This window comes from Acinonyx jubatus, chromosome D4 (genome assembly GCF_027475565.1).
Source record: "Acinonyx jubatus isolate Ajub_Pintada_27869175 chromosome D4, VMU_Ajub_asm_v1.0, whole genome shotgun sequence".
Taxonomy (NCBI): domain Eukaryota; kingdom Metazoa; phylum Chordata; class Mammalia; order Carnivora; family Felidae; genus Acinonyx; species Acinonyx jubatus.
Window position 1 is genome coordinate 61,666,160 of NC_069391.1, and position 27,845 is coordinate 61,694,004.

Genomic DNA, 27,845 nt, shown 5'->3' on the forward strand with positions numbered 1-27,845 from the left:
GACTATCTGATAGCAGTCATTTTACATTCTCTCCTTCCCACTGCCTCTGTAAATCTACTTTCCGTGTAGATTTGCCTTTTCAAGACCCTTCATATAAACGGAATCATACAATATGGGACCTTTTGTGACCGGCTTCTTCCACCTGGAGGGTTTTCAAGATGCAATTATTGCGTTAAAATTACCGGGGTAACAACAGAGCTAGTTTATTAATATAACGGAGGTAAAAAGTCACCCATAATCCCATTCTAATACATTCAAATCATACTTTTCTTTTTCTTTTTTTTCTTCTTCTTCTCTGCAGGTGCCTTTTCATCTGATTGGAAAACAGACCGAGGATGTCCCTCATCCCCACCCCATCTCACTTATGCCCCCCGCACCCAGGCCCAGCAGCCCACCTCCGGGAGCTCAGACACAGCACCCAGCCAGCAGTGGATAAGCAGCCCCGCCCATCCCCTCGGGCGCCTCCCTTACGTCACTGTTTCTGGCCTCAGACCCCCTCCCTCCATCTCCGTCGCGGTTTCTTTGACAGAGCGCTATGGCGGCGGCCGGGTCTGCAGGGGTACCGGCCACCGTGTCGGGAAAGCAAGAGTTTTACCAGCTTCTGAAGAACCTGATCAATCCAAGCTGTATGGTGCGGAGGCAGGCAGAAGAAATCTATGAAAATATTCCAGGTCTGTGTAAGACTACATTCCTCTTAGATGCTGTCAGAAATAGAAGAGCAGGTTATGAGGTGAGACAAATGGCTGCCGCGCTGCTACGACGGCTTTTGTCCTCTGGGTTTGAGGAAGTCTATCCAAATCTGCCTTCTGATGTTCAGAGGGACGTCAAGATTGAACTGATACTGGCCGTTAAGTTAGAAACACATGCTAGCATGAGGAAAAAACTTTGTGATATTTTTGCAGTGCTGGCCAGGAATTTGATAGATGAGGATGGCACTAACCACTGGCCTGAAGGTTTGAAGTTCCTTATTGATTCAATCTACTCTAAAAATGTAGTTCTTTGGGAAGTTGCACTTCACGTTTTCTGGCACTTTCCTGGGATTTTTGGGAACCAAGAGCGGCATGATTTGGATATCATCAAACGGTTGTTGGACCAGTGCATTCAGGATCAAGAACATCCAGCAATCAGGACATTATCTGCTAGAGCTGCAGCTGCATTTGTACTTGCTAATGAGAATAATATTGCTCTTTTCAAGGACTTTGCAGACTTGCTTCCTGGAATCTTACAGGCTGTGAATGACTCATGCTACCAAGATGATGATTCAGTGCTAGAATCCCTTGTTGAGATTGCAGATACCGTACCTAAATACCTGGGTCCTTATTTAGAAGATACTCTGCAGTTGAGTCTGAAGTTATGTGGAGACTCTAGACTTAGTAATCTGCAACGCCAGTTGGCCCTTGAAATAATAGTGACCTTGTCTGAAACTGCAACCCCAATGTTGAAAAAACATACAAATATAATTGCACAGGCAGTTCCTCATATATTAGCAATGATGGTTGATCTACAAGATGATGAGGACTGGGTAAATGCCGATGAAATGGAAGAAGATGATTTTGACAGCAATGCCGTTGCTGCTGAGAGTGCACTAGACAGACTGGCTTGTGGGCTTGGTGGGAAACTTGTTTTACCAATGACTAAGGAGCACATCATGCAGATGCTTCAGAGCCCTGACTGGAAATATCGACATGCTGGATTAATGGCCTTATCTGCCATTGGAGAAGGATGCCATCAGCAAATGGAATCAATTCTAGATGAAACAGTTAACTCTGTTTTGCTTTTTCTTCAGGATCCTCACCCAAGAGTGAGGGCTGCAGCCTGTACTACACTTGGGCAGATGGCTACAGATTTTTCTCCTAACTTCCAAAAGAAATTCCATGAAACAGTGATTGCAGCTCTGTTGCGTACCATGGAAAATCAAGGTAATCAGCGTGTACAATCACATGCGGCTTCTGCACTTATTATTTTTATTGAAGACTGTCCGAAAACATTGCTAGTTCTATATTTGGATAGTATGGTGAGAAATCTACATTCCATCTTGGTGATTAAACTTCAAGAATTGATTCGGAATGGAACTAAATTGGCCTTGGAACAGCTTGTGACAACCATTGCCTCAGTTGCAGATACAATAGAAGAAAAATTTGTTCCATATTATGATATATTTATGCCATCACTAAAACACATTGTTGAGCTTGCTGTTCAGAAGGAACTCAAGCTTCTGAAAGGAAAAACTATTGAATGCATTAGCCATGTTGGTCTTGCTGTTGGGAAGGAAAAATTTATGCAAGATGCATCAAATGTGATGCAGCTATTGTTGAAGACACAATCGGACTTAAATAATATGGAAGATGATGACCCTCAGACATCTTACATGGTTTCAGCATGGGCTAGAATGTGTAAAATTCTTGGAAGTGATTTTCAACAGTACCTTCCACTAGTTATTGAGCCTCTTATTAAGACTGCTTCAGCTAAACCTGATGTTGCTCTCTTAGACACACAAGATGTGGAAAATATGAGTGATGATGATGGATGGCAATTTGTAAATCTTGGAGACCAACAAAGTTTTGGAATTAAGACTTCAGGACTTGAAGCAAAAGCAACTGCTTGCCAGATGTTGGTTTACTATGCTAAGGAGTTAAGGGAAGGATTTGTGGAATATACAGAACAGGTTGTAAAGCTGATGGTTCCTTTATTGAAATTTTATTTCCATGACAATGTTCGAGTGGCAGCAGCAGAGTCTATGCCTTTTCTCCTGGAATGTGCAAGAACTCGTGGCCCAGAATATCTTGCACAGATGTGGCAATTCATATGTGATCCCTTAATCAAGGCTATTGGGACTGAACCTGATACAGATGTACTCTCAGAAATAATGAATTCTTTTGCAAAGTCCATTGAAGTAATGGGAGATGGGTGCCTTCTTGATGAACACTTAGAAGAACTAGGAGAAATATTGAAAGCAAAACTTGAAGGACACTTTAAAAACCAAGAACTGAGACAGGTTAAAAGACGGGAAGAAAACTACGACCAGCAGGTTGAAATGTCTCTGCAAGATGAGGATGAATGTGATGTTTATATTCTGACCAAAGTATCAGATATTTTGCACTCATTATTTAGTACTTACAAGGAAAAGATTTTACCATGGTTTGAACAGCTTCTTCCATTAATTGTAAATCTAATTTGTTCGAGTAGGCCATGGCCAGATAGACAGTGGGGATTGTGCATATTTGATGATATTATAGAGCACTGCAGTCCAACCTCATATAAGTATGTAGAATATTTTCGGTGGCCAATGCTACTAAATATGCGAGATAACAACCCTGAAGTCAGGCAAGCAGCTGCTTATGGCCTGGGTGTTATGGCACAGTTTGGTGGAGATGATTATCGTTCTTTATGTTCAGAAGCTGTCCCATTGCTGGTAAAAGTTATTAAGTGTGCAAATTCCAAAACCAAAAAAAATGTCATTGCTACAGAGAACTGTATCTCAGCGGTAGGGAAGATTTTGAGGTTTAAGCCTAACTGTGTAAATGTAGATGAAGTTCTTCCACATTGGTTATCATGGCTTCCACTGCATGAGGATAAAGAGGAAGCTATTCAGACTTTGAGTTTTCTCTGTGATTTAATTGAAAGTAACCACCCAGTTGTACTTGGTCCAAATAATTCCAATCTTCCCAAAATAATCAGTATAATTGCAGAAGGAAAAATTAATGAGACTATTAATTATGAAGATCCTTGTGCTAAACGCCTAGCTAATGTTGTGCGTCAGGTACAGACTTCTGAAGAATTATGGTTGGAATGCATATCGCAACTTGATGAGGAGCAGCAGGAAGCTCTACAAGAGTTGCTAAATTTTGCTTGATGCACGTTAATGTCACTTGAATATCTTCTACCATAAAAGTAATTCCAAATAACTATTGTGAATGGATTCCATTACAATTGTGAGAACTGTTCTCTCCTTGCCAAGCAGTTTATATTCCTTCCCTATATGTTTCTCCAGGATTAGTCAGTGTTACAGCCTTGTGTTCACCTTGCATGTTTTATCTTTTAAATATAGAGCTTGGTGATAACCATTGTCTTAGTGTTTGTCACCTTTCCCCTAGTTGATGTGAAGTACATAAATTGTTGCTACTTGTCTGAATTATTGATGCTGGGCAAACAATATACTTGTGTGAAGATGTCATGCTGCCCATCACAAGGTGCTGAGAGCTTACAAAGATAGGAGAACTTCCAAGGCAAACTATTTGGAATTGTGGGTGAAAGATATAGTGGCAAGCTTATTCCTCCAGGTGCTTTTCATGGTAATGGGAGGATGCTGAAATTGGGAGATACTGCCTTGGATGTGGAGAGATTTCTCTATATATTATGTGAACTTTTTCATCATGTCCTCCTGAGAACTGGGTGAAGCATATCCATATTCTAGTCCTCAAGGTGTCCAGCTGAGAGTTAAGAGAATTGTGAAATCTTAGCCTGACTGGTCTCTATTTTTCAAGTTATCCAGGACTCTAAGAACTATGGTTACTGCAAAGGGTATCCTGGTACATGGAACATTGGTAGCATGTAACATACTATTCTGCAGTGTTTGACAAATAGTAAGTAATCAATATTTGTGGGAGTCAATCAGTATTATGTGTTTAAGCAGAATATTGCATTGTGTATATATGCCATTTTCCCCCTGAAAGCAGCCCAACAAGGAGAGAAGCCCTGATTTAAAATGGAGTTTAAATAGATTTCTATTTTGAAGAAGTTCTTAATAGATTCTATAGTAGCACTGAAGATGAAAGGGAAGCAAAATTAATTTTATCTTTAAACATGAGAAAAAACAGCTTTGACTCCAGTCAAATAGCAGTAGATGTGCATTTTAAGAAAACAGCTAATCTAGAGTTAATTAATTGGAATGTTGATCTTTAATGTCCAGCTTTTTGTAGGGTAGAAAAAAAGCTTTCTACTCAGTGAATCATTGACCCAAAATTTAAGAACAAATGTATCTGTCATGATTTCCTGGGGTATTGTGAGTACTGTGTATGTAAAGTATTTAGCAAATATTTAAGACCTAGTAAGTGCTTAATAAATGGTACCTGTTAGTGTTGTTGTTTGTTTGCACCTCTGCTGTGTGTGTGTGTGTGTGTGTGTGTGTGTTAATGGTTTGGAATTCCTTTTACATTAGAATTTCCCTGATTCACTCCCTGCCAGTTCAGATGAGCAGGCCATGTAGGCTGTTGTGGACAAAAATATGAAGTTGAGATTTTAGATATGGATTTCCCGTCCATTCCCTGCAATGATTTATTATTTATTACAATAAATAATAGGAAAGGACATTAAGTATAGTATAGTCACAATTTTATTTAAGATAAATAAAAGTATACATAAATAAATAGAAAAATTCTGCAACAAGATATTAATAAAATTTTCTCTGGGTGGTGGGATTAAATGGCAATTTTTCTTCTCACTAATAATTTACCTACAAGCAACATATTTCTTGTATAATAGTTTTTTTAAGCTTAAGGATCTGATCCTACTTTCATAAAAGCTAAGATCACAATCATTGTGGCCTCTCCATGACCTATAGAGCTGTGGTTCCTTCAACTCCTACCTCTTTATCTTAATTGATATCCCATCAGAAGCCCTTGATCAAATTTCTAGCAATTCCCTACACTCTTGTGCATGAAAATTGGAAATTCTGCCAGGTGGCCTTGGAGAATTAGGTACCTTGGAGAATTTTGAAGTGTGACAGACCTAGATTTGAATTTTGGCAAACTACTTTCTTAACCTAAGCATCAGTTTCTACATCTGTAAAATAGGCATAATACCTATGATTGTTGTGAGAATTAAAGGTGATAATGAATGTAAGGTGCTTAGTGGCACAGGAGTCAATAAATACAATCTATATTATGAGAGAGTCATGAAATAGAGTTGGTGGCTAAAGATAAAGAGGGGATATTTGCTGGGGGAATGGTCAAAGGAAATGAAGGATGCTCAATGAGACTCATTTTGGGTTGCCATTTGCTGAAATTAGACTGTTCCCTGGCTTTGTTGCTGTGAGCTGAGGTACATCTAAGGGCTCTGAGGAGAAAGCGAAATGTCTCATAAATTACAAATGACTGATGAGAGGAGACCTTGAAAACTGGATAATGGGTGTGTGGGAGTGTCAATACTCAATAAGTGTTCTCATTTAACTATTTTACCTAATTCTGCTACTTAACTTACTGCTACTCTTTCCCCCCCTTCTCCCAAAAGCTTTGAAGTTTTTACTTTTATTGGTTCATTAAAGGTTCAAAATAATCAAGGATCAGAATATCCTGACCATTTGTTTAGATGACTTGTACTTTTTAAAATGCTTGATTTCTAGGACATAATTGCCAGTTTCAAGCTAGAGCATTCTGTGTAAATAGAAACATATGTGCATCTTTCTCTTTTTACACAAATTTTTAAATGCTTATTTATTTTTTGAGATACAGAGAGAATATGAGCAGGGGAGGAGCAGACAGAGAGGGACACAGTATCCGAAGCAGGCTCTAGAGACTGCGAGCTGTCAGCACAGAGCCTGATGTGGGTCTGGAACTCACCAGCTGTAAGATTGCAACCTGAGCCAAATTGGTTGCTTAATCGACTGAGCCACCCAGGCACCCCAAGATTTGCATCTTTCTAATAGAACATAAGAAAATAGTAATATCTGCTTTATGGAACCATTACACTCTTTCACCCCACTTACTTGAAGCATTACCTAATTAAAGTGAATGAGGAGTCCACGTTTTAGACATTAAAAAGTAATTTTTAAATGTATGGTGACATTGTAAGGCTAACGACCTGACTAATACTGTGCAGCTTAGACTTGAAATATTTCAAAACTTTATAACCCCAAGGATTTTTAGTAAGTTTCCATTCCCTTCCTTTATTCTTAGCAGATCTCAAAAATGGAGGTGGGAATATGTTAATTTTAACTGAAAACAAGACATTACTTAAAATAGGAATTGGTCAAGAACTGGACCAGAGTTTTAGAAATTAACAGTTTTACAAATTATCTTTTTTTTTTTTTTGCATGTGAACATATGTTTTAGTTGGTCGAGTCCTTGAACCTGTTTTCTAAACTATAAAATTCTAGTTTTATATTAAAAACCCGGCAGTTACATGGGTGAAGGTGGGTACAGAAAATCTGAAATTTACAACAGGATAGGATTTACATTTTGTGCCTTCTCACTATTCATTTGCCATTAACAAGGGTTTTATGGAGCAAGGTCCTTCAGAATTAATTTTAGTTTTTCTTCCCCCCCCCTTTTTTTTAACATTTATTTATTTTTGAGAGACAGAGCAAGAACAGTGGAGGGACAGAGAGAGAGGGAGATAAAGAATCTGAAGCAGGCTCCAGGCTCTGAGCTGTCAGCACAAAGCCTGACATGCGGCTCCAACGAAGGTACTGTGCGATCATGACTTGAGCCAGAGTTAGAAGCTTAACTGACTGAATCACCCAAGCGCCCCAGGATTAATTTTAGTTTTTAGGGCTTTTAGGGTCTTGCAAAAGAAAAAAAAAACTCTCACTTTCTTTAAAAGCCCTTGGGCCTCTTCGGCAGTGTCGAGTACTCCTGCGCAGGCGCCTTGCTTCTCTCCCCACTCCGCCCCTTAACAGGAGTCTACATGCTGATGACATAATTGGTCCGCGCAACGTATAGGCCTCGGAGCCGGTCGCGCAACCCAAGTCAGTGCTTTTGCGTAGCTGGGCGAAACGCGAAGGGGGTGGGTGGGGCTGTTCTACTACGCATGCGCACCGTGGATGGCGACGGTGCCCTTTTTTTGCCTCTTTCCAGAGCCTGGGGGGTTGCTTGAGTGCCCTCCCTCTTCTTCTCCGCCCCTCCCCTTCCTTCCCCCCGCCCTCGGCCCAGCGGGACTTCTAACTGACAGTTGTCGCCGGGGCTGTTCCGCGCGCCGCCTCCTCCTGCCCGGGTACCCCGCAGGTAGAGAGGGGGCGGGAGCGGGTGTAAGGGGAGAGGAGGAGGAGCCCCAGCCTCCGCAGCCCAGTGCTGCAGCCCCCTTCGGGGCGGCTAGAGAAGAATCCTCACTTCCTCTTCGTCCCCTCCCAACCCCCTTACGGCCGGCCGGCCCGGAGAGGGTGGGGCGCCGAGGCCGCGGCAGCCAGGCCTAGCCTGGCGGGTGGGGAGCAGGCGGGCGGGGCGCGAAGGGGTGAGGCAAAGGAGGGCCTGGCGCGCTCCGCCGCCGGGGGGAGGGGAGAGGAGGGCACCTAGGCTCTCCTCTTCTCTCCCCCCTCCCCAGCGCGCCATGTAACCCCGCCCCGCCGGCTACAAGCTCAGGACCCCCGCGGGTAGCGAGCGGAGCAGGCGGCTGAGAGGAAAGCCCAATGCGGTTGGGGCTGTGGGGCAAGGCCGAGCCCTAAGGAAGCGGCCCGCGCTCACGCGTTCCCCGGCGCCTCGATCGGCGTCTCCACACGGCCCAACGTGGTTCTGCCGGGGCCATGAGCTTGCCCGAGACGCCGGGGGAGATGGAGCCTGCCGGGGAGGAGGAGCGGCCGCCACCAGCGACCAAGGAAGAGGACGACAAGCAGGAGATGGCAGTGGCGGTCCCCGCCTCAAGGCCGGCTCAAGGGAGGGGTACCTCTTCGCAGGAGGAGGAGGACGACGAAGAGGAGGAGGAAGAGGCGATGGTGGTCGGGGGCGGTGGCTGCAAGGAGCAGGACCTGACCTATGAGCTGCAGCAGGGCTACCGCATCCTGGGCGAGTTCCTGCAGGAGAAGCACCGGGGCCTCACTGCCCCCTTCCTGCAGCCCTTGGGGGGCGTTGCCTTCGGGGAGGCTGAGGTGGCTGAGGGGCCGCGCAGCGGGGGCCGGGGCGGTCGCGCCCTCCCGCAGCAGGTCGGGCAGGGCATGTGTCTGCTGCAGATGGAGGAGAAGTTCGCCGGCGGCCAGTACCGCGGCATCACCGAGTTCGTGGCGGACTTCAGGTTGATGCTGGAGACATGCTACCGCCTGCATGGAGTGGACCATTGGATCTCCAAACAGGGCCAGAAGCTAGAGATGATGCTGGAGCAAAAGTTGGCGCTTCTTTCTCGGTAAGTGAGTCCTGTCCCCAGTGGGACTGATGTAGTGACACAAACATCGTCGCACGTGTCCGAGGATGGGTTGGGCCAGGGGTCGGGGGGCGTAGCTGTTACGTGCAGGGTTGGTGCTGCAGAACCCGGGAGGAGGAGCAGGCCTGAGTGGAGGCCCACAAGGGTGTGGTGGGTGTGTGGTGAATGTACTCATTACCCAAATGGAAAGCTGAAAGGGAGTCGAGTCCTGAGCGCAGAAGAACAGGTAAAGTTTGTAGATAGAAAGTAATATGGTACCCATAGGAAGAATTACGGGGGTAGGGTAGAGGGAAAGAAAGTTTTAGTGAGATGGGAGATGGACCCGCCACTTTTAGACAGTTTTAACATGACGTTAGAAAAGGTTTTAGGATGAAGTGTCGTTAGAAAAATGTGTTTGGTTTATGTAAAAAGATGGTCGTTTCAAACCGTTTAAAAAATGTATCTTTTTTTCACTACCCATGTCGACCGTCGGAAATTTACGGATTGTGTTTAAATGGTTAATGATTACTCTGGCGTATTCCTGATCTTTTCTCTCAGCTTCATATGAGGAGACTGAATTTTTGTGATAATAGTGGATGCATCAACACAAAATTTTTAAAACGTTTAGATTTTTGTGTTTATTCTACCAGAAATCAGAGTCAATTCAGATGGCACTGTGCTCTTGATATAATCCACACAAATAGCCAGAGTCAATTATTTTTCTTCAGTCAGAGAAAATAATGTAACACAAGATATACTAAAATAAACATATTTATAAAATATATATTTGATGTGAACCAAATTAATTTCTCAAGTGGAAATTCTTCAGGAATAGAAAAATAATTGAATGTTGGAAATGGTAGTTGAAGTGGAATAGTAGTTTGATTCTTTACTACCTGAGTGAACTTGAACAAGTCACTACCTTTTTGGCTTCAGATAATAATAGTATCTCATGGGGTTGCTGTAAGATTAAATGAGTTAATAAGTGTAAAGTCAACAGTGTCAGTTCCATAATTAGTCTGATATAAGTTGTAACCATTACAATATTAGCAATAGTAGTTGAATAAATGAATATTTTCCTCATTTCCTGGGCCTTATACTAGTGCTTTTATGGAATAGTTTCTGAGAAGTTGTAGGTTTTTGGTCCTTGATTTATTTTATTTTTATTTTATTTTATTTTATTTTATTTTATTTATTTTTGAGAGAAAGGAAGAGAGAGAATCTTGAGCAGGCGCCACACTCAATGCAGTGCCTGACGTTGGGCTCGATCCCATTACCCTGGGATCATGACCTGAGCCTAAATTAAGAGTTTAATGCTTAACTGATTGAGCCAACCAGGTACCCCTGGACCTGGATTTATAATAGTAGTTTAAAAATAATCTAATATGTCATTGGTTTCCCATACGATGTTTTCAAGACTATCAGTGACTTCTTTCACTGAAAACAATAGTTAACCTAGTGCTTGACTCATTAGAGGGCCTCTATTTAAGGAATTTCTTCTTGAATCCTTTCATAAAATACAATCACTTGGTAATGATTATTCACAGATTTGCTTTTAATACTTTATTTAATGTTATTATACTTGTGTAGTGTGTTTGTTAGTATTGTCTCCACAGAGTCATTATAGTTACGACTTACAAAGAAAAACAATCCATTCACACGTCACTTTTTTAAGTGGTAAAATATACTCCAAGTTGATGTCACAGGATTTTAGACTTGGAAGGCACCATAGCGTTCATCTAGTCCAAGCATCCAGATTTACAAATGTGGAAACGGCTTTAGCATGAGATTGCATGAAAGTGCTAAGAAGTAGCATATTGGTTTGGATGAATTACAGGTGTTTTCAAAAGTTTATGTGTATAATAAATACTTTTTGAGCCCGACAAAAGAACAAGAAGACTGTTGAACATAAAGTTAATTTCTAAATGCTTAGTTAGAATGATTCCTGGTGGCTAATGCTAAGAATGCTGTATTCCCATATGGTCTAATAGCATCCATACTTAGAAATTAAACTTAAGGGGCCCCTGGGTGGCTCAGTCGGTTAAGTGCCCGACTTTGGTTCAGGTCATTATCTCGCAGTTCATGAGTTCCAGCCCCAGGTTGCACTCTGTGCTGATGGCTAGGAGCCTTGAGCCTGCTTCGGATTCTGTGTCTCCCTCTCTCCCTTTGCCCCTACCCCGCTCATACTGTGTGTGTGTGTGTGTGTGTGTGTGTGTGTGTGTGTGCGCGCGCGCGCGCGCGCCTTAAAAATAAACATTAAAGAAAAATTAAACTTAAGACATTCTCGGTTGACTCCATAGCTCAGGGGTTAGAGCACTGGTCTTGTAAACTTAAGACATTCTGTTGTTTATAAACATAATGACATAATGTATTTCTGACATTATTAGTTCAAGAGATAAAATTCTTGCATTTTAGTAGCAAAAACTAAAAATATGATGGTCTCAGATGAAGTTTTGAGTCCTTCAATTTTATTGTATTTGATGTAAGTAAACATTTTGTAATTAATTATTAATAAGTTTGCCAGACCACACTTGTAGAATTCATTTCTTTTTCTATAATAGCCTAAAATCTGAGTTATTACTAAATAAATGCTTTGAGTGGGCATAACTTTGAGGAAAGTGTGGGTTATAACTGGTATAAATTAAGATACATAGATGTCCCAGAACAACATTCTGTGAACCGGCCACATGAGTATGATTTTTAGCAGTTGACTCAGATACCTTGTTTGAAAACACATGGTATGTGGTATTTTAGTAATAAAAAAAAATCTCTTAGATATTATTGAAGTTTTCTTTTGTCTTATATATATTTGTAAAACATTGAATTCTTATTTTTAGATTATGGTAAAGAGAACTTTACAGCTGCTCCATATACTGCTGAGCTTTTAGCGAGCAAGAAATGAGATACAGTAAAGAAAATGACACATTATCATGGTAGAGCAGCCCAATAGTTTTAGTACCCTGGACTATGGACACAGTGTTTAATTTGAATCTCAGTCTAAGTCATTTGTACTATCAGAGTATTAGGCTAGATTATTTGTACAGATTAGTATCTGCCAAAGCTAGACATTCAGCTTCCTGAGATCAAAAGATAAGCCCAAGCCTATAAACATAGTTTAGTAGGGAAACAGAGACTTAAAAAGATAACGATTCTATAATGGACATATAGACAGGTACACGGGGAATTTAAGAGGGAGACCTAAATCTGAATGGGAATAAGTGTGGGGATGGCAAGTGAGAAGAGGAAATGAGAAGGGGGAAAGAGATTAGGTAAAAGATAACGTAAAGACATTTATACCTGAACAATTATTGAAGATTGCTGCTGTATATTTTTTGGAGGGCTTCAGGGTGGCATTGTAGAATGCTCAACTATAGTGAATGCAAGGTATGAAATGCAGTGTTTCTGGGAACTACAGGTGCTTCTGTATAGCTACAGTGTGGTCTCCAGAGTAGAGTTTGCACCCCAGCAGATATGCAGGATGATTGACTGGGGTGAAGGAAGAAAATACTACAATTTCAGTATATTTGTTTTTTTTTTTTAATTCTTAAATCTCTATTTTAGTTTACTTTTTGGTGTATATAATAGCATTGCATGTATAAAGTATAAACTTATAAATATACTTTTATATATAAATATATATTAGTGACATATAACAATTTGTTTTATGTATATATTATTTATGATAGAACTAGGATTAAGATTTAGACAACAAATCTATTCTCAAAGTTTTATATATACATATATATATATATGTATATATAGTGGCTAATATACAATGTGTACAGTGTGCTCTTGGTTTTTGGGGTGCATTCCCGTGGTTTATTGCTTACATACAACACCCACTGCTCATCCCAACAAGTGCCCTCCTCAATGCCCATCACCCATTTTCCCCTCTCCCCCACACTCCCATCAACCCTCAGTTCTCTGTATTTAAGTCTCTTATGGTTTGCCTCCTCCCTCTCTGTTTGTAACTGTTTTTTTCCCCCTTCCCTTCCCTCATGGTCTTCTGTTAAGTTTTTCAAGATCCACTTATGACTGAAAACATGTGATATCTGTCCTTCTCTGACTGACTTATTTCACTCCGCATAGTACCTTCTAGTTCCATGACATTGCTGCAAATGGCATGAATTCTTTCTCATTGCCAAGTAGTATTCCATTGTACATATAAATTGCATCTTTATCCATTCATCAGTTGATGGACATTTAGGCTCTTTCCATAATTTGCCTATTGTTGAAAGTGCTGCTATAAACATTGGGGTACAAGTGCCCCTAGGCATCAGCACTCCTGTATCCTTCGAATAAATTCCTAGTAGTGCCATTGCTGGGTCATAGGTAGTTCTATTTTTAATTTTTTGAGGAACCTCTACACTGTTTTCCAGAGCGGCTGCACCAGTTTGCATTCCCACCAACAGTGCAAGAGGGTTCCCATTTCTCCACATCCTGTCCAGCATCTACAGTCTCCTGATTTGTTCATTTTAGCCACTCTGACCAGTGTGAGGTGGTATGTCAGTGTGGCTTTGATTTGTATTTCCCTGATGAGGAGTGATGTTGAGCATCTTTTCATGTGTCTGTTGGCCATCTGGATGTCTTCTTTGGAAAAGTGTTCATGTCTTCTGCCCATTTCTTCACTGGATTGTTTTTCTGGTGTTGAGTTTGGTAAGTTCTTTTGTAGATTTTGGATACTAACCCTTCTTCCAATATGTCATTTGCAAATATCTTTTCCCATTCCATCAGTTGCCTTTTAGTTTTGTTGATTGTTTCCCTTGCAGTGCAGAAGCTTTTTCTCTTCATGAGGTACCAATAGTTCATTTTTACTTTTAAGTCCCTTGCCTTTGGAGACGTGTCAAGCAAGAAATTGCTGTGACTGAGGTCAAAGAGGTTGTTGCCTGCTTTCTCCTCTAGGGTTTTGATGGTTTCCTGTCTCACATTCAGGTCCTTTTTCCATTTTGAGTTTATTTTTGTGAATGGTGTGAGAAAGTGGTCTAGTTTCATTCTTCTGCATGTTGCTGTCCAGTTCTCCCAGCACCATTTGTTAAAGAGACTGTCTTTTTTCCATTGGATATTCTTTCCTGCTTTGTCAAAGATTAGTTGGCCATACATTTGTGGGTCCAATTCTGGGTTTTCTATTCTATTCCATTGGTCTAGGTGTCTGTTTTTGTGCCAATACCATACTGTCTTGATGATTATAGCTTTGTAGTAGAGGCTAAAGTCTGGGATTGTGATGCCTCCTGCTTTGGTTTTCTTCTTCAATATTACTTTGGCTATTTGGGGCCTTTTCATACAATACAGATTCCACACAAAGGTTAGGATTGTTCTAGCTTTGAGAATTATGCTGGTGCAACTTTGATTGGGATCTCATTTAATGTGTAGATTGCTTTGGGTAGTACTGACATTTTAACAATACTTATTCTTCCAATCCATGAGCATGGAATGTTCTTGTGTCTTCAGTTTCGTTCATAAGCTTTCTATAGTTTTCAGCATACAGGTCTTTTACATCTTTGGTTAGGTTTATTCCTAGATATTTTATGGTTCTTGATGCAATTGTAAATTGGGTCAGTTTCTTTATTTCTCTTTCTTTTACTTCGTTATTGGTGTATAAAAATGCAACCGATTTCTGTACGTTGACTTTGTATCCTGCGACTTTGCTGAATTCATGTATCACTTCTGGGAGTCTTTTGGTGGAGTCTTTCAGGTTTTCCATGTAGAGTATCCTGTCGTCTGCAAAAAGTGAAAGTTTAACTTCTTCTTTGCCAGTTTTGAGGCCTTTTATTTCATTTTGTTGTCTGATTGCAGATGCTAGGACTTCCATCACTATGTTAAACAACAGTGGTGAGATTGGACATCCCTGTCGTCTTCTTGATCTCAGGGGGAAAGCTCTCAGTTTTTCCCTACTGGGGATGAGATTAGTTGTGGGCTTTTCATAGATGGCTTTTATGATGTTTAGGTATGTTCCTTCTATCCTGACTTTCTTTAGGGTTTTTATTAAGAAAGGATGCTACGTTTTGTCAAATGCTTTTACTGCATCTATCGACAGGATCATGTGGTTTTATTCTTTCTTTTATTAACGTGATGTATCGCACTGACTGATATGCGAATATTGAACCAGCCCTGCAGCCCAGGAATGAATCCCACTTGATCATGGTGAATAGTTCTTTTTATATGTTGTTGAATTTGATTTGCTAGTATCTTGTGAATTTTTGCATCCATGTTCATCAGGGATATTGGCCTGTAGTTCTCCTTTTTTGTGGAGTCTCTGTCTGGTTTGGGAATCAAGGTAATTCTGGCTTCATAGAATGAGTCCGGAAGTTTTCCTTCTGTTTCTATTTTTTGGAACAGCTTGAGAAGGATAGGTATTAATTCTCCTTTAGATGTCTGGTAGAATTCCTCTGGGAAGCCATCTGGTCTAGGACTTTTATTTATTGGGAGAAATTTGGTAACTGATTGAATTTCTTCACTAGTTATGGGTCTGTTCAAATTTTCTATTTCTTCCCGTTTGAGTTTTGGTACTGTATGGGTGTCTAGGAATTTGTCCATTTCTTCCTGGGTGTCCAGTTAGTTGGCATATAATTTTTCATAGTATTCTCTGATAATTGCTTGTATTTCTGAGGGATTGGTTGTAATAAATTCATTTTCATTTGTGTTTTTATCTATTTGGGTCCACTCTCCTTTTTGAGGTGTCTGGCTAGGAGTTTATCAGTTTTCTTTATTTTTTCAAAAAACCAGCTCTTAGTTTCATTGATCCGTTCTACTGTTTTTTTTTGTTGTTGTTGTTGTTGTTTTGATTCTGTATTGTTTATTTCTGTTCTGATCTTTATTATTTCTCTTCTTCTGCTGGGTTTGGTGTGTCTTTGCTGTTCTGCTTCTAGTTCCTTTAGATGTGCTGTTAGATTTTGTTTTGGGGATTTTTCTGTTTTTTGAGATAGGCCTGGATTGCAGGGTATTTTTCTCTTAGGGCTACCTTTGCTGCATCCTAAAGGGTTTACATTGATGTATTTTCATTCCATTTTTTTCCATATATTTTTAAATTTCTTCTTTAATTGCCTGGTTGACCCATTCATTGTTTAGTCGAATGTCCTTTAACTTCCATGCATTTGGAAGTTTTCCAAACTTTTTCCTGTGGTTGATTTCAAGTTTCATAGCATTGTGATCTGAAAGTATGTATGATCTCAATTCTTTTGTATTTATTGAGGGCTGTTTTGTGATCTATCTTGGAGAATGTTCCATGTGCACTCCAGAAGAATGTATATTCTGTTGCTTTAGGATGAAAAGTTCTAAATATATCTGTCAAGTCCATCTGGTCCAGTGTATTATTCAGAGCCATTGTTTGTTTATTGATTTTCTGTCTAGATGATCTGTGCATTGTTGTAAGTGGAGTATTAAAGTCCCCTGCAGTTACCACATTCTTACCAGTAAGATTGCTTATGTTTGTGATCAGTTGTTTTATATATTTGGGTGCTTCTGAATTCAGTGCATAAACATTTAGTTAGTTCTTTACAACTGTCACAACTTTACTGTCTTCTAGGGAACTTGAATATAAATGCACTGTATGAGAGTTAGTGACCCAGGGAGCCTTCTGTTTTGCCTGTGCTGAGAAGTGATTGCTTCTGTATGATAAGGAATAGCTGTAGTGGTAGTAAGATGTTCAGCAGAGCAGTCCTAACTTAGTAAAAATGCTTATCAAAATTGTTGACGTTGGTAAGGCACTGAATGCTATTTTCTTGTAAATAAAAACTTAACCTTTGTGTGTACCTTAGAGAAAATCAAGAAATGGAAAATTATTCTAAGCAAAATATTCTTATTAAAAATTAATTATGATAGTCTGCAGTTCTTTTGGAAATTTAATTTTTTTATTTGGTGCCACTTCAGTTACAAATATAGGCCTTGAAAGTTTTGTTTGTTTGTTGTTTTTATAAGGACTTTTGCAATTCCTGTTGAACTTGCCATCTTGCATTTTGCTAATGAATGCCTTCTTGTTTAATCCTTTGCTTTCACTTTCCCCTCTCCATCTATTTGGTGAATGAAATAGTTTAGATCACTTCGTGCTTACAACTTTTCTCCTTTCCACTCTATTGTGCTATTACTTAAACTGTTTATCTTCTGAGTCTTCCTTTGGCTGTGTTTTTCATTATAACTGTGGATAATCTCTGAAGTTATGCCTTTAGATCTTCTTAAATCTATTCTTGTATGGCAAGAGCATTTATTTTTTATAACTTTATCAGTAAGACTCTCAAATCAATATTTTGAGCTTTCCCTTTTGTTTTAGTTTCATATTTCTGTCCACAGAACTTTTCCAATGGGTTGTACAACTATTGTATCTGAAAATGTTAAAAACTAAGTTTATTTCTAACCCAGATCTCCTTCTAATTTTTCTGTTTTTCTTTTCAGCTTTCTCATTCTTCTCCATGGTGTCACTATTGTTTCAATCTGAATATATCAAATTCATCGTTGATTCTTACACTTTTCATTCAGTACATACACACTATCATCATGTTCATTGCTGAGTTCCTGTTGCTCAGCAAATATTTTGAATGAATGAATAACGGGAATGAATATAATTAGTATTCTTTCTCTACTCTTTCCTACTGATGTAAAACTGTTCTTTCTGCAAAGTCCAAGTCCTTGATGAGAAAGTAATCACACAGTATAGAGCAGTTGAGTAAATATGAATGAAAAAATATCACATGGGAAGCTGGGAAGATGGCAGAGCAGGAGGACCCTAAGTTTGCCTTGTCCCACAGATACAACTAGGTAACATATCATATCAATGTAAATACCCCAGAAAACTACTGGAAGACTGGCAGAACAAATTCTACAGCTAAAGGTAGAGAACAGGCCACATGAAAGAGGGTAGGAAGGGTGGAGATGCAGTGGGAAGCAAAATCCTGGCCATCGCGGGCAGTAGGAAGTCACAAGTGCGGAAAAGGGCAAGAAACAGAGTATCACCCTGGGGAGTCTGCATGGGAAAGCTAAATCCCTATAACATTTGGCTTTGAAAATGAGAGGGGCTGAATTCGTGGGTTCTTATAACTAACGGAACATAAAGTTTGGAATTTTGAAAATCAGTGGGCTTGGTTCTTGGAGAGCTCAGAGGATGTTAGGAAGCTGAGACCCTCAAAGAGACACCTTGACAAGTGTAATATTCCCATTATAGGTATTTCAGAATAAGAAGAGAGAGAAAAGGGAGCAGAAAACTTATTTGAAGAAATAATAGCTGTAGACTTCCCTAATCTATTGGGGAAGGGCACAGATATGCAGATCCAGGAGGCACAGAGATCCCCCAACAAAATCAACCCAAGGAGGTCCACACCAAGACAAATAGTAATTAAGGTGGCAAAAATTAGTGACAATTTTTTTTTTTAGTGGCAAGAGAAAAGAGATACAAACAAGGGAAACTTCATGAGTTTGCCTGTCAGCAGATTTTTCAGCAGAAACATTGTAAGCCAGAAGGGAAGGGCATGAAATATTTAAGGTGCTGAAAATGAAAGATCTGCAGCCCAGAATATTGTACCCAGTTAAGACTATCATTCAGAATATAAGGAGAGATAAGAGAGTTTCTCAGACAGAAACTAAAGGAGTTCATGACCACTTAATCAGTCCTACTAGAAATCTTTGAGTAGAAAAGAAAGACTATAAATAAGAGAATGAAGAGTAGGAAACACAAAAGCAGTAAAAATAAGTATATCTGTAAAAATCAGTCAAGAGATTCACAAAATAAGAGGATGTAAAATGACAGTATATACTAAAATGTAGGGGGAAGGGGAATAAAGAACAGGTTTAAATTTATGAGACCACATATACAGAAGATATTCTATGCAAACTGAATGGTAACCACAAATTCAAAAACCAGTAATAGAGATGTAAAGAATAAAAGAAAGAAATTTAAGTCTATCACCAAAGAAAGCCAGCAAACCATGAGAGAAAGACAAGAAAGGATCAGAGAAAAATTTCAATAACTATTTTGAATGTAAATGGACTAAATGCTCTAATCAAAAGGCACAGTGTGACAGAGTAGATAAAAAACAAGACCAATCTATATGCTGCCTACAGGAGAGTCATTTCAGAAGAAAAGATGCCTGCAGATTGAAAGGGGATAGAGAAACATTTATCATGCAAATTGTTGTCAAAACAAAGATAGGATAGCAATATTTATATTGGACAAACTAGACTTTAAAACAAAGACTGTAACAAGAGAGAAGAGAGAAGGATACTATATAATAATCCTACAAGAACATATAACAATTATAAATATTTATGCACCCCACATGGGAGCACCCCAATACATAAAAAAATAAATATAACGGAACTCAACAATAACAAAACAACAATAGTAGGGGACTTTAACACCCCACTTACATCAGTGAACAGATCATCTAAACAAAATCAACAAGGAAACTGGCTTTGAATGACACATTGAACCAGATAGATTTAGCAGATACATTCAGAGCGCTCCACCCTAAAACAGCAGAATACATATTCTTTTCAAGGGCACATGGAATGTTCTCCAGAATAGAGCATATATTAGGCCACAAAACAACTCTCAACAAATTCAAAAAGATAGAAGTCATATGATGCATATTTTCTGACAATGCTATGAAACTAGAAATCAACCACAATAAAAAATCTGGGAAGACCACAAACACGTGGAGGTTTAATAATATGCTAGTAAACAACGGGGCAACCAGAAATCAAGAAGAAATAAAAAATTACATGGAGACAAAAATAAAAACAAAATGGTCCAGAATCTTTAGGATGCAGAAAAGCAGTTCTAAGAGAGAAATTTATGGCAATACAGGCCTCCTTAAGAAGCAAGACAAATCTCAAACGACCTAACCTTACAGCTAAATGAGATAGAAAAAAGAACAAACAAATCCAAATCCAGCAGAAGGAAGCAAACAGTGAAGATTAGAGCAGAAACAAATGATACAAAACTAAGAAAGCTAGGAGCTTGTTCTTTGAAAAGATCAATAAAATTGATAATCCCCTAGCCAGACTCATCAAACAAACATAAAACAACAACAAAAAAACCCAAAACTCAAAATCACAAATGAGAGAGGAGAAATAACAACCAACACCACAGAAATACAATTACAAGAGAATATTATGAAAAAACTGTATGCCAACAAATTGGACAAACTTAGAAGAAGTGGATAAATTTGTGGAAACATAACTAACCAAATTAGAATCAGAAAGAAATAGAAAGTTTGAATAGACTGAACCGGCAAATAAATTGAATCAGTAACCAAACAACCACCCAAAAACACAAGTCAAAGACCAGATGGCTTCACAGTTGAATTCTACCAAACATCTGAAGAATTAATAGGTATTCTTATCCAAGTATTTCAAAAAATAAAAAAGGAAGGAAAACTAACAAATTAATTCTGTGAGGCCAGCATTATCCTGACAGCAAAACCAGATAAAGACACCACTACAAGAGAGAACTGCAGGCTATTATCTGTGATGAACATAGATGCAAAAATTCTCAATAAGTACTAGCAAACCGAATTAAACAATACATTCAGAAAGCCATTCACCTACATAAAATAAAAAAAAAAAATCATTCGCCACAATCAAGTGGAATTTATTTCTTGGTTGCAAGGGTGGTTCAGTGTTTCCGAATCACTTAATGTGATACGTCAAAAACATTTGACAAAATACAACATCCATTCACAATAAAAACCCTCAACAAAGTAGGTCCAGAGGGAATATATGTCAACATGATAAAGGCTTTATATGAAAAACCAACAGCTAACCTCATTCTCAGTGGGGAAAAACTGAGAGCTTTTTGGCTAAGGTCAGGGGGAAGACAAGGATGTCCACTCTCAAACTGCTATTCAACATAGTACTGGAAGTCCTATCCACAGCAATCAGACAACAAAAAGAAAAGGAATCCAAATCGGCAAGGAAGAAGTGAAACTTTCACTATTTCCAGATGAAATGATACTGTATATGGAAAATCTGAAAGACTCCACCAAAAAAGCTAGAACAAACAGTTCTAACATTTATATGAAATCATGAAAGACCCCAAATAGCCAAAGCACTATTGAAAAAGAAGCAAACCTGGAAGCATCACAATTCTAGACTTCAAGTTATTACAAATCTGTAGTAATCAAAACAGTATGATGCTGTCACAAAAATAAACACACAGATCAGTGGAACAGAATAGAAAACCCAGAAATAAACCCAAACTTTATGGTCAATTAATTTTGACAAAACAGGAAAGAATGTCCGATGGGAAAAGGACGGTCTCTTTAACAAATGGTATTGGGAAAACTGGACAGCAACACGCAAAAGAAAGAAGCTGGACCACTTTCTTACACCTATTAAAAAATAAATTCAAAATGGATTAAAGACCTAACTGGGAGACCTGAAACCATCAAAATCCTAGAAGAGAATACAAGTAGTAACTTCTTTGACATCAGCCATAGCAACTTTTTCCTGGATATGTATTGTGAGGCAAGGGAAACAAAAGCAAAAATACACTTTTGGGACTACATAAAAATAAAGAGCATTTGCACAGTGAAGGAAATCAAACTGAAAGGCAAGTCGAACAAAACTGAAAGGCAACCTCTACAGAATGGAAGAAGATATTTGGAAATGACATATCTGATAAAGGGTCAGTACAAAAATATATAAAGAACTTATGAAACTCAATGCCAAAAAAAAATGCAATTAAAAAATGGGGAAGACATGAACAGACATTTCTCCAAAGAAGAGTACATATGGCCAATAGACACATAAAAGAATGCTCAACATGACTGATCATCAGAGAAATGCAAATCAAAACTATAATGAGATATCCCCTCACACCTGTCAGAATGGCTAAAATCAACAGCACAAGAAACAACAGGTATTGGCGAGGATGTGGAGAAAAAGGAACATTTGTGCATTGTTGGTGGGAATTCACACTGGTGGAGCCACTGTGGAAAACAGTATGGAGGTTCCTCAAAAGTTAAAAATAGAACTACGATTCAGCATTTTCACTATGAGGTGTTTATGCAAAGAATACAAGAACACTAATTCAAAGGGATACATGCACCCTGATGTTTATAGTAGCATTATCTACGGTAGCAGATTTTTATCGTAGAAACCCAAGTGTCCATCAGCTGATGAATGGATAAAGAATAATGGTATGTATCTACAATGGAATATTATTCAGTCATAAAAACAAAGGAAATCTTGTTATTTGCAGTGACATGGATGCAAGCTAGAGAATATAATGGTAGGCAAAATAAGTCAGAAAAAGACAAATACTATATGATTTCACTTGTGGAATTTAAGAAAAAAAAAAACAAGCAAAAGGAAAAAAAGACAAACCAGGAAACAGACTCTTAACTATAGAGAACAAATTGATGGTTATCAGGGAGGAGGTGAGTGGAAGAATGGGTGAAATAGAGGATGGGGCTTAAGGAGTGTACTTGTGATGAGCACTAGGTGATGTATGGAATTGTTGAATCAGTATTGTATACCTAAAACTAATATAACAGCATATGTTAACTATACTGGAATTCAAATAAAAAAATTCATAAAAATATTTTAGGTTTAAAATAAATCATTTAATTATTTATTTTTGAGAGAGTGTGAATGGGGGAGGGGCAGAGAGAGAGGGAGACAGAAAATCCCGAGCAGGCTTCATGCTGTCAGTGCAAGAAAGATGGAATGTCTGAGACGGATAATTGGTTAAGAGAGATGAGATCAGCAGTTTGTCAGGTATGATGGGTCCCAACTACCTGCTATGTGGATAGCTAAAAGGCTGAATTATATTAGTGCAAATGAAGGAATCAAATAAGGGATTGGAGATCTGGATAATGATGGGTTAAAAATGCAAGGGGAATAAGAGTAATAACTGGGAGAATAGTAGGTAAGGAAGATCAAGTAAGAAATAAATTTCATAGTCTAATAAATACCTTTTTTTGTAGGCATGAAGACTTTTTTTCTTAAAACTTTTCTGGATATTCAGTACAGCTGAATATGAGAGTACTTGTTTCCAAACTTTTATGATCTGGCTTCCCAAGCAGAAAATATTTTGAATAGGTACCCCCAATGTATCTATATTTATTTATCAATCATTTAATCATATTCTGTAGTATTATATTTTGTATATTGTAAAGTGTTACAATCTAAATACTTAAACATGAGAGATAAGCATATTTTAAAATAAGTGTTAACATTAATGTTACAAAACGTTAGTTTTGGTGAGGGCATTGTGATATTTCATTAGTTTTGAAAACCTTGGTTAATACTTGACTGTAGAACTATTTGAAAGTTTTGTTTTATATTAAATTTATTTTAATACTTGGCTTTAATGACTTTTGTAGTTCAGAGCTCATAAAGATGCATACATCCAGATGGAATGGCATTGTAAGCTGGGCTGACTATATTAGACAGGCAAAAGTTTTTGTTGAAATAAACCAATGAGAGTTTTGTCTTCCCTAATTTCAAATAGTTGTTCTTGAAGTCTAATAATACTACGGTTCTACTTTGATGGATAATTTTCATTTGCCCATCCAAATCTATTCTCCACTTTTGTGCACTGTGCTGTGTCCCAGGAGGCTGATTTCTAAGGACTGCATCAACTGGTCTGCCTTGTGTTCTGGCTTTTGATTGGGTTCAGTCAATGGGAGGCACTGACAGGAGGACTGGAGAGAGGTCAGGATAGCCTAATGGCTTTCGCTTTGCTGGGCAACTGTGCTCCATCATTCTGTGGCCCTCTTCTGTAATTATAGCTTCCTTTGTTCTAGTAATAATCCCATCTTTTCCCCCTTTTGGGTCCAGAGTGATGATAGCTCCCTAGCTAGCCCAAGAGTGCTTCACCATCCCTTACTAATTTCCCTTAACGTTGGCTACGCATTTGTGAATAGTCTTTTCATTAAACATTACATCCGTTTTAGTATTACCTTGCTAGCACTCTGAGGGCTGTAGTCGCATTTAAAAATTTTGACTGAAACTCTTTATTTAGAATATTTTTAAACAGATTAGATAATTTTGTTTCCAAGTTTTAGTTGTACAGATAGAGTTTTTATAGGTGACACATTTCTTTGTTTTGATAGCAACAACGAAAATCACATAATAAGGGAAACTTTTTCAAACATCTGTTTTTTGGGGGTGGGCAGTGTTAGTGCATGTATTAACCATAAGTAAAGCTTAAATAGCAATTTACTTCTTTATTAATACTTAACTTGAATAATTTGAAACAGAATTAAGCCTCTGAATTCTGAAATTTGGAATGTGTTAACAACACAGAAAAGACCTTTGGTGCTTTATATGAAAAAAAAAACAAAAACAAAAACAAAGGGTAACTAAAACTCAATGAGTCCACTATAATTATTGCTTAGCTTTTGCTTATAGTTAGCAATCTGTTATTTTCAAACTATTGCCAGAGTGATTTCATAAACTAATTTTCCTAATAGTACAAAAGCTTGAATTTTGGAAAGGGAGAGTTATTTTAGTGTATGATTTGATTGTTGATTGGTTGTCTGACAATTCTTATTTGGAGGTAAGATTTATTTTTGTCTTATTGCATTTTATTCTCTGATAAATGAAACCCAAGTAGTTAGTAACAATTGTTTGATAGGTATTTCACTCTGGAGAAAATAGATGGCTGCAATTTTTCAACTTGAATTATGTCTGTAAATTTAAAATGAAAAATAGCTTGGCTTGTATCCTTCCATATATCTTGTGTGTGTGTGTGTGTGTGTGTGTGTGTGTGTGTGTGTGTGTGTGGCTCTGAAGTTACATCCATTAAAAAAAACAAAATCCTTATTCTCCTGGAGCTTTTATTCTGGTGAGTTGAAAAATTACCAAATAAATAGGTAATTATACAATATAATGTCGTGGTAAACAGGAAGGAAAAGAAATGGGTAAGGGAACAGAGTAACAAGGGATCCTTTACCAGTTATGATGGTCAGGGAAGTCCTCTCAGGAAGTCCTCTCAACTGCTGTTGAACAGACATTAGGATAAAGTGATAATGCCTAGCCATACAGATACCTGGGGGAAGAGTGCCTGAAGTGAGGATGAGCTTGATCAAAGGCAAAGCTGATATTGGTGTGACTAAGAATAACAGAGACATTTGTGGCCAGAACACAAAGAGCAATGAGCAAAATGGTATAAAATGAGGTCTGGAGTGGTTGATGAGGGTCATATCACACTGGTCTTATAGGCCATCAGAATTTTGGTTTTTAAGTGTAACTGAAAGGCTTTGGAGGAGACAGAGCAGGGGGATGACATGATCTGATTACCTTTCGAAAGGATGACCTGGATTGCTGAATGAAGAATAGACTGTAAAGAGATCAGAGTAGAAGCCAGGGTGCCTGTCACAAAGAGATTGCAGTAGTCAGATGAGACTTTGAACTTGTATACAAACACACATGCTACTTGGTGCCATATATATGTTTACATATACTTATTTATATGTGATTGCTTTTGGCTTAAAAGATATATTCAGATTTTTTTTCACATTCAGCAATGTAATGTAGACATCTTTTATAGTGAGTACATACAGACTTCCTTACTCCTTTTGATGGATGGATGTTATTCCATGTTATGGTACACATTATTTAATCCATGTTGTATAAAAGGACATTTATGTTTACAGGTTATTCTTTTTACTTTTTTATTTAAGTTTACCTATTTATTTTGAGAGAGACAGAGACAGCATGAGCAGGGGAGGGGCAAAGAGAGAGGGAGAGAGATAATCCTAAGCAGGCTCTGTACTGCCAGCTGCAGAGACTGACACAGGGCTTGAACTCACAAACCATGAGATCATGATCTGAGCTGAAACCAAGAGTTAGTCGCTTAACTTACTGAACCACCCAGGGGCTTTGGGGGTTATTCTTTTTAAAAGTACTCTGTGCAAACTGTGTGTGTGTGTGTGTGTGTGTGTGTGTGTGTGTGTGTGTGTATTATTGCTCACAGTTGTGGAGATACGCCTGTAGGGTAAATTTCTAGGAGCATGAAGGGTCAAAGGATATGTGCACGTTAAATTTTAATGATTCTTACCAAATTGACTTATAAAAATGGTGTGCCCATTTTACACATCCAATATTGTATAGAATTATTCTTTTCTTACATTCTCCCCAACACTGAGGAATATGTCTTTTTAATCTTTACATGTTGATATGAAAGGTACATTATAGTTTTCTTTCTTGTATTGTAATTATGAATGATAACTATCAAAGCATATCCATTTTTATTTCTGATGAGTAGTAAAGGATATTACTCTCTTTGAATATTTCTCTAAAGGATAATTTCTGAAAAAATACTGTTTAAAAAGTAGTTTATATAACTTCATCTTTTCTACTTGTAGGACTTCTCTACTTGAAGTTAAAGGGTAAAATTTGGTTGCTGACTTGTTTACGTAACAATTTAGCTGTGTGTCTTACTATTTCCCTCAACTCTCCTTACTCCCAGTGCTCTGCATATACTGTGACCTCTGAGAACTCATGTTTCAGTGCATTAATGTTCTCTTCCATTAGTATTGATGAGGAAGTAATTAAAATTACTTTTATCACCAGTTTATTAACTTTTGGTCCACATTCCTTATTCCCAGCCCAATTAGCCATCATACAGATCTACGCTATTGTGCATAAAATAATCACAGCCTGAAACAGTGTGGCTACATTAGCCCAAATTCTTCAGGATTAGTTGAAAACTAATTTAAAAGTTTATGACCTACTTAAAGCTAAATCAGTTACATTATTATCCCTTATAACAAAGAAAATACATAACAGTGCCATAGTTCAATAGAACCTTGTAGTTGTACCATTCATGGGATCTAGATGGCCTGAGACTAAGATTGTTATAAAAGTTCTTCTAATTTAAAGTAATAAACCACTGTGAACAAAGTCCAAGATGGACAGGCATTTGATTGTATTTCATGCCATTAAGGTTTGTTTTGTTGAACCTTACCCTATTTTAAGACAAGCTGTAGGAAAGCAGGAAAATTTGATTACAGGGTCAACTTTTAATTTACATTGATTCTAATCGAGCGTATTGAATGCTTACCTGGGGTATTGATTTTGCCATTGTAGAAACAACACCATGTACAAAACCTTCAGAGGCTCTGGAATATTTTGCAAGGTAGAAGAGTAGGTATTTTCCCTGATGCTTTTTGTAATTCTCCCTTTTACAGATAAAAGTTCAGAAGTCAGGTTTTAATTTAAACTTTAAAACTTGATAAGATTAATGTTTTTTTCGCCAGTGTAAATTTTTTTTATGTTTATTTACTTATTTTGAGAGAGAGAGAATGAGTATGCGTGTGCTCACCAGCAGGAAAAGAGCAGAGAGAGAGAGAGAGAGACAGAGAGACAGAGAGACAGAGAGACTCCAGGCATACTGCACACTCAGCGCAGAGCCTGTTGTGGGGCTTGATCTCACAATCGTGAGATCATGGCCTGAGCCAAAATCATGAGTTGAATGCTTAAACGACTGAGCTACCCAGGCATCCCTTCCATTATACATTATTTTAATCAGTTATTTCAAATTCATTAAGGGGATATATGGATAATTAAACTCCTGAGAAACTTTTTCAGCAGTATTTTCAAGTCCTAGTCTAATATTAATAGAACATTATAGAGTAGAGAGACATTTGTGGTGACATTGAAGAGGTAATCTTAATTCCTAGATTCTTATTATAGGTTAGTCAGTTTTCTGAATTTGCACTTATATGTTGTAATACTTCATTTGTTTAGAATTTCTTCAAAGTGTTTATGTACCATGAATTTACTCCCTCAAAATGTTTTTGTAGTATCGTTTATTCTCCTATACCATTGATAAGTAGTATGGAATACATGAAGAAAGGTAA

The 27,845-nt window shown here is 38.3% G+C and overlaps 2 protein-coding genes and 1 long non-coding RNA gene across 7 annotated transcripts in view; all 3 read left to right on the forward strand.

Annotated features, from left to right (window-relative positions):
* The first annotated feature begins 484 nt into the window (after positions 1-484).
* Positions 485-5,080, forward strand: RANBP6 (RAN binding protein 6). Of its 3 annotated transcripts, none has more exons than XM_027047059.2 (2): positions 485-671; positions 1,787-1,991. In XM_027047059.2, the coding sequence occupies exons 1-2, from the start codon at positions 536-538 to the stop codon at positions 1,855-1,857; spliced, it is 207 nt and encodes a 68-aa protein (XP_026902860.1). In that variant the 5' UTR covers positions 485-535; the 3' UTR covers positions 1,858-1,991. The 3 variants fall into 3 exon arrangements, with proteins under 3 accessions (XP_026902860.1, XP_014938958.2, XP_053061105.1); XM_053205130.1 differs by having other exon boundaries at positions 520-671; positions 1,196-5,080; XM_015083472.3 differs by having other exon boundaries at positions 507-5,080.
* Positions 5,081-7,727: 2,647 nt separating this feature from the next.
* Positions 7,728-27,845, forward strand: part of KIAA2026 (KIAA2026 ortholog) — a 131,766-nt gene continuing 111,648 nt past the window's right edge. For 2 of the 3 annotated variants that reach the window (XM_027047167.2, XM_053205128.1), the window contains exon 1: positions 7,728-9,048. In XM_027047167.2, coding sequence (XP_026902968.2) covers positions 8,456-9,048 — 593 coding nt within the window. In that variant the 5' untranslated portion in view covers positions 7,728-8,455. The remainder of the gene's footprint in view (positions 9,049-27,845) is intronic. The other variant, XM_053205127.1, reaches the window with a different exon arrangement.
* LOC128312207 (uncharacterized) lies at positions 9,056-26,038 on the forward strand. The gene is made up of 2 exons (XR_008291196.1): positions 9,056-14,218; positions 19,809-26,038. It is a non-coding gene; the product is annotated as an uncharacterized LOC128312207 (long non-coding RNA).

Bases quoted from the DNA above. Each gene is read 5' to 3' on its own strand.
- RANBP6 (XM_015083472.3), top strand. From the start codon at position 536: ATGGCGGCGGCCGGGTCTGCAGGGGTACCGGCCACCGTGTCGGGAAAG.